Genomic DNA, 13,904 nt, shown 5'->3' with positions numbered 1-13,904 from the left:
TCCTGTTGTCAGGGTGACGACTTTTGTTTGAAAATCTCATTGTTACCACTACTTTCAACATGGAACACGACTTTTTAAGAAAAGAAGAGGAATTAAGAAAACAAAATAAACAATTAGAAATGAAAACGAAAGAAATTCTGCAAAAAGTGGACGATATCGTTCACAACATGAGGGACTTCAAACTTGAAGATACAAAACCAATAGAACCCAGAGAACTACACTTGCCTAAAAGTGTAGAGGAGATGGGAACAAAAGGAATGATCCATTTCTACAAGACAAAAATTAAAGCGCTTCAGGAGGACCTTATAAAGACCCAAAATGAACTCAAAATCAAGGTGCGTACAGAAGTTTTGATTTGTTTAAACCAATTTTAGAAATTTAGAATGAAGAACTAAAAAAATTTCAACGAGAACATCAAGCTGTCGCTGAGGAGAAAGAAAAATGGTTTTTGCAATACAATGTTCAGAAAAATGCTAACGTCAAACAGGAAAAACAAGTAACAATAAAATCAGAAAATGTGATTAATATTTTGCAGTCAGATTTCAGCTTACAACTCGAAGCTACAGCTGAAAGAAACTGAAAATGTTGCATTAAAAAAAGAAAATGAGCAACTAAGAAATGATTTGAAAAATATATCTAGTGAGTTAAGCGTTTGTGAAAATCGTCTAAAGCGCACAATGCAGGAACTTGAGAAGAATAGAACTGCGATGAACACTTTAAGACAAGAAGAAAAAGTAAGGTTTTCAGTTTTAGAAACTAAATAAAAATGTATTTTAGGAGACTAAAGAAGCATTTAGAAACAACATAAAGGAACTCACCGCTACAGTAAAACAGATCCAGAAGCATAAAAATGAATTATTGCAAGGATACAAAAAGCAGATCCAACTTATCAACAATCTCAAAAAACAAAAGGTTGTGAGCCACACATTAATACAAATTTTATTTCCTAAATTTCAGGATCACGTGGAATCTTGTAAAGTGTTGGAACTTGCAGAGTCTGACTTCCTTAAATTACTAGAATGGAAACTAGATTAAAACAAATGTATCTTTTTGTAGAAACTTTTATTCTCTCGTCACATATAAAAATATAACAAAGATCGCATTGTAAAAAATAACGTAACATGAACAAGTGTAACGAAGTTATGCAATTTATATAAAAAAGAAAGGAAAAACGCAAAACAAACTCTAACACAAACTATACTCTACCTTAAAACATACTTAGGAATGTGACAGCAAAATTACATTTGCCTCGTCAAAAAAAAATCTCTTCAAAAAAATGAACAAATTAAAATATAAAAATTAGAGGTAATACAAAATGTTCTCAAGATCCGGATGCGCAGGTCTGTGTATGTACTGCGACACCATAAATGCCAACTTGTGGGCATATTGGCATGGAGCTGGGACGCGAACTGTTCCAGACCAATTGTAATACATATGAGTCAGTTTATATGTCAAATACTGAAGTTTCTCTGGGGGTAACCCCATACTATCTTCAATTACATTGTAGCTGGTTGGTGCTACAGTGCCCTGGCGTACACATTGAGACACGATGTAGAAATCGTACCTAAAATAATTAGATTATTATACATACACTCATGATATGAAAAGAAATTTTTTACCTCTCAGGTAAAGTGATGACATCGTCCACAACTGTTCCTGGTGGAGGATTATCTCTCTCAGTAAATATTCTCGTATTAATCCTTTTTGAAACGACAACAAAAGCCATTTTTAATGCACCATCTTTATAGATCTCTTGTTGCAATTTTCTTTTAATGTTGACTACTTCATGTTCTATCACGAACGGCAATTGGCCCTCGCCGACACCATCACGATAAATTAAAATTCTCTCCGGGTAGTGACCGTTATGATCCTTCCAACGTTTGCAAAGTATAACAAGCGCAGAGGCAAAATTGCCAGACAGTTCTTCCTCCATCTTATGTTCGCAACAGATGTTATAATAACGGGAGATGTTCTTATCAAGAGACGCCACTATTCCCGCAAAGCTCTTCTTTTTATTTACAGTATCGCGGCAAACGTCATAGCCAACGATCATCAAACTTTGAAGAGGTATAGGTACACACCAAGGGGCACCACCGATCTTGCAATTCATTTGAATTGCTACTTTTGTCGCGATCGACATGACTCCTTTAGTAGTTAGATTCCTTGCTACAAACATCTGCGTAGGAATGCCTCTATCAACACAGCACTTTTTTTTAATTGCAGAATAACGTTCTGCAGAATTATTAGGGAGAATAACCAGAATGAGTGTTGGTTGATTCATGTTTGCTATTTTCTCGATGGTTTCAATGTATGTTCCTGAACGATCATCTTGTATGTCAAATATCCTCGGATTTCCGAGGGACCATCTCATTCCGCCAGCAGTCTTACACAATAGCTGAACGAAATCTTGTGTAGCACTCCTGCAAATAATAAAATAAAACCTGCTCAACTATAAGACCGAAAAACAATTACTTGTTACGACCAGTGCACACCACAGCCAAACGCTCCATTTTAGGCATATGAAGCATTGGTTTGCTCCTTAATTCTTTGGTCCAGTCAGCTTGAGGTCCAGCAGGATATCGTGCATCATTACCACCAATCACTTGTTCTTGGGGCAACACACGACCCTGGAACTTAACAAGACTATTCGCAACATCCAGATCCCATCTGCGAATTTCTTCAACGACTTCTCGCTTGCTGTGAAGTTTTTGTGAAAATTCCATCAGCTTTTTAATGCGACCTTCTACACCTATTCTAGTATGAGTCGCCAGCATTCTCATAAGATTGAAATTGTCTCGTTGTTTGTCAGTTAATCCGGTCATGCGACACAACTCTGGAACCAAATAGACAGTTTCTGGCATTCCGGCTCGGATTTCCCTGGGTTTGCTTCTAGAGATTAGCATGGGCTGATCCCTAACGCGGATATCAACGTTATACTTCTTTTTACAGTAATCTCTGTAGCTGACTTCAGTGCCATCAGATAATCTGAATGTATTTGCAGGGGTGGTATTGAAATCCACGTCATCAATCTTATAAGTTTTGTTGTTATAGTGAGTTAAAACAACACTCCCAATTATCTTTGACTGAAACTCTTTCCTGGCATTGGCACCTTGGCATTCAAGTAGTATGTCGTAAACCGTATCAGTTCGCATAAATTTAAATTGAAGGTCAACATTTAGTAGGATATCTTTTTCATGTTGTCGCATCGACGTAAAGTATCCAGGCCACAATTGAATTTTATGTTCTTGTATAACTATCTAAACATTGTATCAAAATTAAATTTTATTTTTCGAACTTCAAAACAAAGAATACCTTATTATCGGGCATGAAGTAGTTTCGCCCCACCTGTTGCAGCCCCATCAAAGCCAAACATTTTCTTATTATAATATTAAACAACTGAATGTAGTGCATATCACCCCATGCCACGTCCCCAACTAGCCGAATGGTAATTCTGATGTTCTCACCATCTACAAATTCGAATTTGTAATAAAAAGTAATAAAAAAATTGTTGCAACTTACTATCGTCAACAAATAAATCAATGGAATCATTATTTATTCTTTGCGTTGTATACAACACAGTCCCATCAAACAAATACCCTCCTTTAAGAAGTTCTCTAGTGGCAGTGCGTACTAGACCCTTCCTCTTTGAAGTATTATCAACATCGGGGGCCATATCAACACGATATTGATACAAACACCATTTCCCCTGTTTTATCAACGGAAGGTAGTTGGCCAACAAATTGATAGGAGTTCCGATGTTACCTATAATTTGAAAAAATAATTTTAAATAAAAAGTACATATAAAATAACAGTAATTTACCCTTCTTAGATACCAACGTTTGGGGTCTAGTAAAAATAATTTCCTTTCTCACAACTCTTCCACGAACGCTGCTAGCTCCACCTCTAGTGGCGGGTTGGGCACCATCTTGATTTCCTTGATCTCCTTCGCCCGCAACAACTACGAAGTATAAAATGCTCATCTTAAGTATTACGAAACGTCAGAAAGGGCCTTACAACTATACCGTAACGATTTCGAAACAAACATTTTTCAAATAAGATTATTTTATAAACATTTAAAATCATGTTAGTAAAACATTTACTATTAATTAAGTTTCATAAATAAATTTAAAAACGTAAAATCAAGATATCAAGAATAAAAAAAACTTTTTAAAAGTAATACGAACAACATTAGTTAGGTAAAGTTCCTGAATAAATTCCTTCAAATATCTTGGTGGTGGTGAAACACCCACCCAACAAATGTAAAAAAATACTTTTGTCAACAAAACAATGCATTGCATGATGCAATGATCACACTACCGTAATTAAAGTATTGTACTCACAGTATCTTAAAAGATTATGCATATAGTAAAACATTTTAATAATAGAGATTACCTCTGGTATGGTTGGAAAACCATTTGTTCTGAAAAAAAAAAAAAATAACATTTCACCTTGGTTGAAACTTATCAACTCAGAAATTTCGACAAAAAATGACATGTCTTTCCAGATTACGAGAGAAATTTTAATGAAAATTATAAACGAATCACATAACTGGAAAGCTCCTAAAATTGTCAAAATTCATGTTTTGTTAAAAAAGTTTACTTGTGTTCATCATTCACTACTTTTGTGGCATTTTAATAATTTTATTATAAATCCCCATTTTCCAGAACTTTTAACTCATAGAATACTTATTTAAAACCAAAAATTCGGATACTAAAAATCCATCTAAGTATACTCATTACTTGTCTTTCAACAATTTATAAGATAATGACAATTTATAAGATAATCACTGTGAAGAAAAAAATTATATGATATATGAGAAACAAAAAGGATGTATAAAAAACAACTAAAATTATTAGTTAAATCACCAGGGAATTTCTCTTCAGATATAGTTATTGAATAATGATTGTTTAAAGTTAAAGTATTTTAAATTCTTTTTAAATTAGAAAAAAATAATTTAGTCCAGTGTGTGGACTTTATAATATTTTTTTTAGTGTATTTGATATGTCTCACTGAGACGAACAAAATGATATATAATTTTGTTGCCTTGTGTTATGACTTATGAGGTTGAACTCTTTAAGGTAAAAAAACTGGATGTGTCAAAAAATTTCCCCAGATTAAAGCGCCAACAGGAATCAGTTAAACTCAAAAAATGCCCAGGCGAGAAAAGGATTGTTTCTATCAAGACGGCGATGCTAAATACATACCCCTTCGAGGAGTAACTCCAAGGTCAAATTCTTGTCTTTCTCCTCGTCCTGCAACTTGTTGGGGCTGTTGTTGCTGTGGAGCACCCCCCATCTGGGGCCGTGGCCATGCCGATGCCGCCGGTTGAGCCGGTCGTACCCAAGCGCTTTGTGGCGGACCACGTGGTGCAGCTTGACCTTGATCGCCGCCAGGTCTTCTTCCAGGACGTTGTTGCTGGCCCTGCTGCTGTTGTCCAGCGGCGGCTTGACCGCGTGCTCGGCCAAAGCCTCTCCCTTTCCCACGGGCTTCCATTTCTGAAAATTCAACACACAAAAACTGAGTTTTGAAAAACTTTTAATGAAACGCCATCTTGTAATTATACGAATTTGAATCCGCAACGACGAAATTTTGACTAATTAGTTATTAAACTAGTTACAATTGTAAAATCGGATACATACATTTAGCTCTGGTGTTGATGGTAGACGAGCTGAACACCCAGCTTTACCTACTTTCAAGTAAACAAAAACAACAATGCTGCTGTGATAGCAGCGCCACCGCAAAAGCTAACGAAAATAAAAAGCGCCAAATTTGAATCCAAAATGGCTTTGTGTTGAAATATTGAAGAAATGTGTTCAAACACATCGTGGTTCAAACCTATAATTTTTAAACAACACCATGAACATTACACAGACATGAATATTAATATATTCCTATATTTTCCGGTTTTTCTCTTACCTACCATAAGAAATAGTATTATGATAATTTAAATGGTGAAAGAGAACGAAAATTAATTCTAGCATAATTAATTTGCAAAACTTAATAAAAAAATGTTGACACCAGAATTATCCCCAATGTTTACTCCCTAAACACACCATGTTATCACGTATCTGTAAAATAGGCATTTGGTTCGATAAGATAACAAGTTAACTCGTGTAGGTGTATTCGGAGTAAAAGCACATCTCTGGTTCGTAATGCACCTGTTGGTAACAAAATATTTTTACCTACGTTAATAAATGTGATCTTAAAATATAAACAATGACTGAAGAAAATGAACCGCGTTCAAATCGTCAAGTCGAAAACACATTGACTTTGGACGAAGTGCTCGCGACGCAACCTGAATTGGGGCCAAGCATACCCGATGGAGGTTTTGGATGGGTTGTCTTTATTGGGACATTGTTTTTCCAAGTGAGTAAAATTCATATAAAGTACAACAAAATGGAGAAGCAAACACTCATTTGAGATAAGAGATTTGACTCATCGTTTACGAAATTATTATTACTCAATCATTTTACAGGCCTTAATTCCCTGTCTTCTCGTCAATTTTGGAATTTTTCTGGCTTTCTGCAAATTAGAAAATGGCACATTCGAAGATAAAAATATGTCTCTTTGGAGTGAAAAAATTCTCTATGTACCACTTTTCTTTTGCATCGCACGGAGCTTTTTCGGTAAGAGCAACACCTATTTCTGGTTTCAAATATTTATACAATGTAACAAAATTCAAGGTCAATATACATCTCACATTTCGCCTGAATTGGTTACATAAAAAAAGCACGTTTAACTGAAAAATAGGAATTACCTTTAAAAATTAATTGACCTGGTAATTTACAATAAACATAAAATAAATAAATAAATAAATAAATAAATTGGCAACTTAGTTCACTGTCTTTATGAATTATCACAAATAAAATAAATAATTCTTTGCTAATCAGATGATAGAACATCTGCTTATTTGTTAAATTCCTCAATAAATACTGGTGTAGCTGTGTGTGCATCTGCTTTGTAGATAGATAAGTAAATAACGAAGTATATTATACCAAGCATATAACCCCTGTCCCTTTGAGAAACTAGGATCTTTCAAATGAAATATGCCCCTCTATTCACGTTATATATTTTAAACACATTATTCAACCTTGAGTTTCATTGTCCCCTAAAACTCAAGAACTGGGACTTGACTCACAAATTTGTAAGAGTTCATTAAAAAGTAATGATAAATTCAAAATAAAATTCACTTGCCTTTTATTTTGTAACACATGCAACCTTATGGCAAAACAACAAACGTTTCAAAGATCGACAGGCGATTTTACCTATTTGATTGTACAGCATACACCTATTTTTTAACCTACTTGCTTCATACTCTGGATAACCAGTTTTTCAAAATGAATTTCACTTTAGGAATTTTAGGAACATACACCGTAATGAACGTATTTAGAAGCACAAAGGCCTGCATGTTATTTTTCAAGCCTTTCGAAACATGTAAGCTAGAGTCGAGAAATTATTATTATCCCATTAACATAAATTGAAGGGGGTTTATTGTAAAAATGTGATAAGCCAAATAATCAAATTATTGAAAAATAGACTGAAAAATTTATATTTTGATATAATAACTCCTAGGTCCTAGTGCAGTAACTCAGACAGTAACTTCCACAAATCTTTTTACAACGAGTAAAAATCTCATTTTAAAAAGATGTGTGGCTTGTCACGTTTTTACAATAACCCCTTCAATTTAAAGTAACTTAACCGTTATACCACTTCCTACCTAAGCAGTTTTCACAATGATAAGAAAATGGATAGGTAAGCGCTGAATGTGCACAAATGACCACTAACACCACTGACTGACTATGTGTACCGACACGAAGTTGAATACTAACCACGACTAAAAACGTAAAACATGGGTTTAACTTTCAACCCCTCCATAACAACAAATAACAACTTCAACTCCCACCTTCTCTCCCCAATAAAAAATCCCCAGCATCCCCACCTCCCATAGCAAATATTAACAGTGCCTTTAAAATGTGATACAATACATCGACTTTTTGTTGTACGAAATCAAAATTAAAACGAAAATAAAAAAACAATCATATAATAAATATAAGGTTAAAACAATAGACTTTAGCCGCAACCCTTTGTTATGCTTATTAGATTATTATTTATAAACTTAAACATAATTTCATTATTATAAAAAGACCATTATCTATCAATATTTTTAACTTTCTTGAACATATACACATCTTGTTCATATTATTATTGATTAAATTAATTAATGCTTCTTCAAAGAAAATAATATTTATCGCGTGTAGCCAAAGTAACCTTGAAACAAAAAATTCTGCAAATGGTCCTTGACCTGTTGCCAGTATCCCACAGAAATTGCTAAAATTTGAGCTATTTTCAAAAATGTCTGTAAGATCAGTTCTACAGGGTTATTCATAAATATGAAGCAATATTTGAACCTCAAAAATGACCTATAAAATGATGTTAATTTAAATAGTAACTCATGTCCTATCTCTACTGATAAGAATTTTACAGCCCTCGGAATATGGGCATGGAAATTTGATTTTTTTGTAATAACTTTGGAACTATTTGACAACTATTATAAAATTTGGAACATTTCCCTGTGACAACATACCCTTTAAACTGGTAAACATTTTCTGTGTTTTTCCATTTTTTTGCTTTATTCTTTATTGCCAAAATCCATGAAGTAAATTTCGAATAAAAAACGCATAACCTTTAATACCCCTAAAATGGACCGTTTCCAAGATATTTTAATTTAAACTGAAGACTGCACAACGCTGAAACCAAAAAGTTGGGATTTTGAATGGATGATATCCACGGTAACAAATGACCATCTGTCAACTTTGACATTGGATGGATCACGTAAAGTCTGTTTTTTTTTTTTAATGGAAACTACCAAGTCAAAATTTTGGTGAAAAAATTGGTAGCAGCTCCATAGCCACAAATTTTGTTTGCTCTTTGTTTATTTCCCTAGAAATTTTATTAAAAAATTAAGGTTATGTGTTCAAATTGAAATGTTGTCAAAATTTTGACTTTTATGAATCTTGTGTGCCTGTTTGCTCTTTGAAAGCGCTATAATTGGATACCTGAAAACAGACATCATTACCTAAGGTCTAAAGACCGAATTCAGTGCTAACAATTTTGATAGAAACACACAGTAAGTAAGTACAATGTTGTGGACAAAAAAAAGGTTCTTGCTACAAAAACTTTGAAGAAAAAGGATGTATATACAGAAAAAAGCTATTTAGCAAAAGTACAAGTAGGTATTATGATGATTGGCAATAAATTTTGTGTAATTTATTGAAATGAGCTCAAAGTTGATGCATTTTATAAATTCTTCTCCAGCTTTAGTTTCAAAATTGTTACTTTTTCAACTCCTTCCTCAAAAACGATGCACAATACACTAATTTAATTGCGTTCTTTCTCATCCATGTTTATTTTGTATTTTTGTCAATTTCTTGCTAAAAATTGAGAATGTTTAGCAAACCTGCATTACAAATTGCGTCTACATTTTAACGGGCCCTTTTTCTAACTTTCTGCTTGCGAACTATTAGTTTCCAAATTTCTAAAAACTGTTAGCGGTACCGAATTTGTTCCTTTTTTGGTGTTTCGTCTCTAAATTTTCTTGACGATTTTTTGTGTTGACGTTTAATGACATTGTTTTCAAATTAATTCAAAAAACCGGAACTGCCAACTTCCTTTATTAAAATTACCATGAATGAATTTACTAGTGATGCCAACGTTAAGCCTGTTTGGCATTTCCATTAAAAAAAAACCAGACTTTAGCATTTAATTCATAAAAAAATCACAAAAATTTATCGTCAAAGTTAACAGATGCCTGGTAGGGATTTATGTGACCATGGTCATTGGTTGCCGAAAGTGAGTGGATGTATCTGGTTTTCGTGATTACCAGTTTAAAGGGTATGTTGTCACAGGGAAATGTTCCAAATTTTATTTATAATATTTGGTCAAATAGTTCCAAAGTTATTACAAAAAAATCAAATTTCCATACCCACATTCCGAGGGCTGTAAATTTCTTATCAGTGGAGATAGGACACGAGTTATTATTTAAATTAACATCATTTCATAGGTCATTTTTTTCAAATATTGCTTCATATTTATGAATAACTCTGTATACGATCACCTATAATATTCTATTATGCAAACACCGTAATGATTGTCATTAACAATGAATGATTACTATTAGTAGTATATTCTTTTTCTTTATTCTTTTCTTTTTTTAATGTGCATGAAGTACAGTTGGAGACAAAATACTTTGGTCGTCACTTTTCTGACACTTTAATGTAATTCAAGCTTTAACGTTAGAATGAATGATAGTTTCAAATTAATGACAGCTATTATATTTTCCTATCAAAAATATGTACATACGGTTGACATTAGCTAAAAATAAGGTTAACAGTCCTAAAGCATGCTTTACAATTTAATGTCACTCAAGTGACATTGACGACCAAAGTATTTTGTCTCCAACTGTAGGTTGTCGTAGTCTAAATGAATCTTTAACTTAAAGGCTGATTTACACAAAAAGTGTCATTAATATGTCATTCAGAACAAATTTAAGCACATTAATAATGACAAAAATCTTTCGTTTGCTATCCTATCTTCATTACGTTGTTAATTTTAATTATTTTTTGCTACTTGTGACACACATTTATTTGAAAAAATAATTTGTAGGGAAATTTGAGGTTAGGATTGTTTGAATTTTTGCATGACTGCCACCTTAAAATGATCCCTCAACGACTACTTCGATGCAAATTTATGAAAACTAGTATAATCATAGCAAGAAGTAAAAACTGGAGAATTGACAATTTAAGAATTTTGCTTTGGGGTTGTATGTATAGCAGTGGACATAAACAAATAGAAGAATTTACAAAAGTGTTGTAGCTAGAATGCAAGTAAATAATTTTGCAACTTAAAACTGAATAATTCTATTTAGTTAATACAATTATGTATTTTCAATTTTTCTAACGAAATTTTTGTTAATATTACAGCGATGAGCAATACCAAGCTCTACCAATAACCGAGCACTTCACAATATCCATTTTCGACAAATCATTATGACAAATGTCATAATTATAAAGCCGAATTCAAACAATTAATTATTTTGTAGCTGTACGATTTTTCGATTTGTCCTATTTACTTGTTATGTCTACTACTTTTTTTTAACGGGCCTAAGACGCCGTTCCTGGTATTGATATACTTGAACTGAGAATGAAGAAGGCAAAAAACGCTTTGATGCACTTCTGAGAAATGAAAATTAAGAACAGTAAAACCACTGCGTAAAACACCGAAGACCGAAACACACTGGATTCTTTTTTTGATCCAAGACAAAATGAAAATTGTGATTTGTTTTCTACAAAAAACAGAAAGTTTAAATGGTTCCAAAAATTCCGCACTGTTAAAATTAAGTTGTGTAACAAATGTATGGTTATTTATAATAGAATTATTTGTGTTATAAGATTAAACCCTCATTTAGGTATATACTGAAATAAAATTTTCAAAAGTGGTCGAATTTTTATACAACAGGCTGGTATTTTGATTATTATTTTGCTATTTTAATATAATAATGTCAGTTCGAGTTAACTAAAGAGTGCAACTCAGTGGTCATATTATGATATAAGAGTGTTAAAACTTTAACCACCCTATTTTACTATTGCTCAGAGCGGAGTAAATACCAGTATTTAAAACTCATTTTTTTAGGTACGTTTTTGCAAACTAAAAAATTGCATGTCAACAAAAGAATTCTCTCAAAGTACAGTTGGAGACAAAATACTTTGATCGTCACTTTTCTGACATTTTAATGTAATTCAAGCTTTAACGTTAAAATAAATGACAATTTCAAATTGATGACAGCTATTATATTTTTCTATCAAAAATATGTACAACTTGTCAACTATGATTGACAGTAGCTAAAAATAAAGTTAACAGTCCTAAAGCATGCTTTACAATTTAATGTCACTCAAGTGACATTGACGACCAAAGTATTTTGTCTCCAACTGTATTTTGCAAAAGAATTATTTGTATTGGATAATTACAAAAATAATCATCTTAAAAACGTTTTTAAAACCGGTCAAATATCGAAAATTATGCAAGAAGCTGACCAAACGTTCTCGGGTTTTAAATTCACATAAACATGAATAAACTTGTTGCCCTTGCAAAAGAACAATGTAAACATAATTAAATGTAATAAATTATTATTAATAAATTTTATCCAACAATTATTACAAAAATAAGAAAAAGAAAATAAGATTGCATTTTATACTCACATTTTTAGATTCTGTGGCACGCAATATCTCCACCAGCTCTTCTACACCTCGACTGATCGCAGTTGTTGGAACTTGCCTAACTTGTGCCGGATTGTTGTTCATGTGGATGGGGGTAACCGGGAAAAACGAGGATTGGTTGTTTGCTCCGGCGGGAATGCTCACAGGTTTGAAATTTTCTTTATTTGATTTTAAGATTCCACCTTGGACAATCAACGAATCAACAACAATTATTGTAATAAGGCAAAAGTGCCTAATGTACTTTTATAATTTATTTCACAAAATAAGTTTTAACCCTTTAAACATTCCGCCAACGTGGTTGTTTTTATTTTTGTTTTTCTTTATTTCTAACAGAGTATTAGAAACAATAAACAATAAGAAAAAATAAAATAAAAATCCTCTCATTGCGACACTTGTTTTTTTTAATATACTATTACTATTAACATCATTTTATAGGTCATTTTTGAGGTTCAAATATTACTTCATATTTATGAATAACCCTGTATTTTTTAACACCCTGTATAGAAATACATTTCTTTCATTACCTAATTAATTAATCGTAATTGAGCCCTACGGCATTTTAATACAAATACTTGTAATTAAAAACTGAGAGCAGTTAAGATGAATTGAATAAAGCAAAAATATTGCTATAAATATCAGCAGAAATTATTTTCTTCACAACAGTAATCTGATTCTAATTACATATTTGTTATCAGTGTTATCACTGTAATCAAATTATCCCTATGAAACGATATTTACATAACTTTTAATAATTGAATGAATAAAGAGTAAAAAAGAAAATTGCTTATTTTATCAAAAAGTTGAGATTGTAGGACGAAGATTATTATCACGAAGTTTGGGTTGGTGTATCACACACTTTTGGATTAACAAATTAACCGTACTGCATGAAATTCGTTTTAACAGTGTTTTAGCTTTCGATAATTAAAATTAAATTCAAATAGACGCAGACGTCTACACAGCAAAATTTTTTAATGGTCATAGATATATTATTGGTTCAAATTTTGTTTCTTAAAGTTAATTAATTATAGGTACTGCTATGTATAATATTATTAGATCAAGTTTTTTTTTCTTCTATAATTTCTATAAAATCTTTATTACAACAGCTTCTCGATTGAAAGTCTCAAAACCAGAGTCCTCACTACAACTAAAACAAGCCTAACCACTCGTCATTCATCCCTTACATCTGCTTCCCATAATTTCGCACATAAGGATTCACAAGTAGGCGTTCAGACCTCCCAAAGTCTCAAGCATCCCTCATTTACAATTCTAAGAATTTATATCAGTACCTACTTATAAGTTACCATAAGGTATAAGGCTAGTGTGATTATTTCTCGAACCAATATTTAATTAGCCATTCATTTCCCGGAACTTCCAGAACTGGTTCGGACTTGAATTTGAGTTGCCCATAAAACGGCCTTGTGTAAACTGCAAAATTTTCAACACATTTGGAATATAAGGCATTACCATTGTTAAATTAGTTAGTTTTATTCTCACCTGAGGATGACCACTTTGTGGTCGAAACGCGTTGTGCTATTAAAATAAAAGTTTGGTGTGACGGGCTAATCGTGTTTTTGTTCAACATTTGGAAAAACAAAAATTCGAGAACTCGACATAAACAATAGAATCTAATTA

The 13,904-nt window shown here is 32.6% G+C and overlaps 2 protein-coding genes across 5 annotated transcripts; one reads left to right on the top strand and one right to left on the bottom strand.

Annotated features, from left to right (window-relative positions):
* Positions 1-7: 7 nt before the first annotated feature.
* On the top strand, positions 8-1,104 carry LOC123011419 (testis-expressed protein 9). The gene is made up of 5 exons (XM_044408838.1): positions 8-335; positions 383-496; positions 540-734; positions 778-912; positions 958-1,104. Exons 1-5 carry the CDS (start codon positions 60-62, stop codon positions 1,033-1,035), a joined length of 798 nt encoding a protein of 265 aa, XP_044264773.1. The 5' UTR covers positions 8-59; the 3' UTR covers positions 1,036-1,104.
* LOC123011416 (piwi-like protein Siwi) lies at positions 1,046-12,392 on the bottom strand. Of its 4 annotated transcripts, XM_044408831.1 has the most exons (9): positions 12,255-12,392; positions 5,205-5,495; positions 4,393-4,420; positions 3,821-3,958; positions 3,520-3,762; positions 3,313-3,467; positions 2,473-3,257; positions 1,620-2,420; positions 1,046-1,564 (listed from the first exon to the last, which is right to left on the bottom strand). In XM_044408831.1, the coding sequence occupies exons 1-9, from the start codon at positions 12,354-12,356 to the stop codon at positions 1,300-1,302; spliced, it is 2,808 nt and encodes a 935-aa protein (XP_044264766.1). In that variant the 5' UTR covers positions 12,357-12,392; the 3' UTR covers positions 1,046-1,299. The 4 variants fall into 4 exon arrangements, with proteins under 4 accessions (XP_044264766.1, XP_044264768.1, XP_044264769.1 ...); XM_044408833.1 differs by lacking the exon at positions 4,393-4,420 and having other exon boundaries at positions 12,255-12,375; XM_044408834.1 differs by lacking the exons at positions 4,393-4,420; positions 12,255-12,392 and adding an exon at positions 7,718-7,832.
* Positions 12,393-13,904: the final 1,512 nt, after the last annotated feature.

The sequence above is a fragment of the Tribolium madens genome, unplaced genomic scaffold, assembly GCF_015345945.1.
Source record: "Tribolium madens isolate multiple individuals breed KSU strain unplaced genomic scaffold, Tmad_KSU_1.1 Scaffold_91;HRSCAF=231;Tcas5.2_LG7, whole genome shotgun sequence".
NCBI lineage: Eukaryota > Metazoa > Arthropoda > Insecta > Coleoptera > Tenebrionidae > Tribolium > Tribolium madens.
The sequence above is the reverse complement of the archived record's forward strand: the minus strand, read 5'-3'. Positions and strand labels throughout refer to the sequence as shown.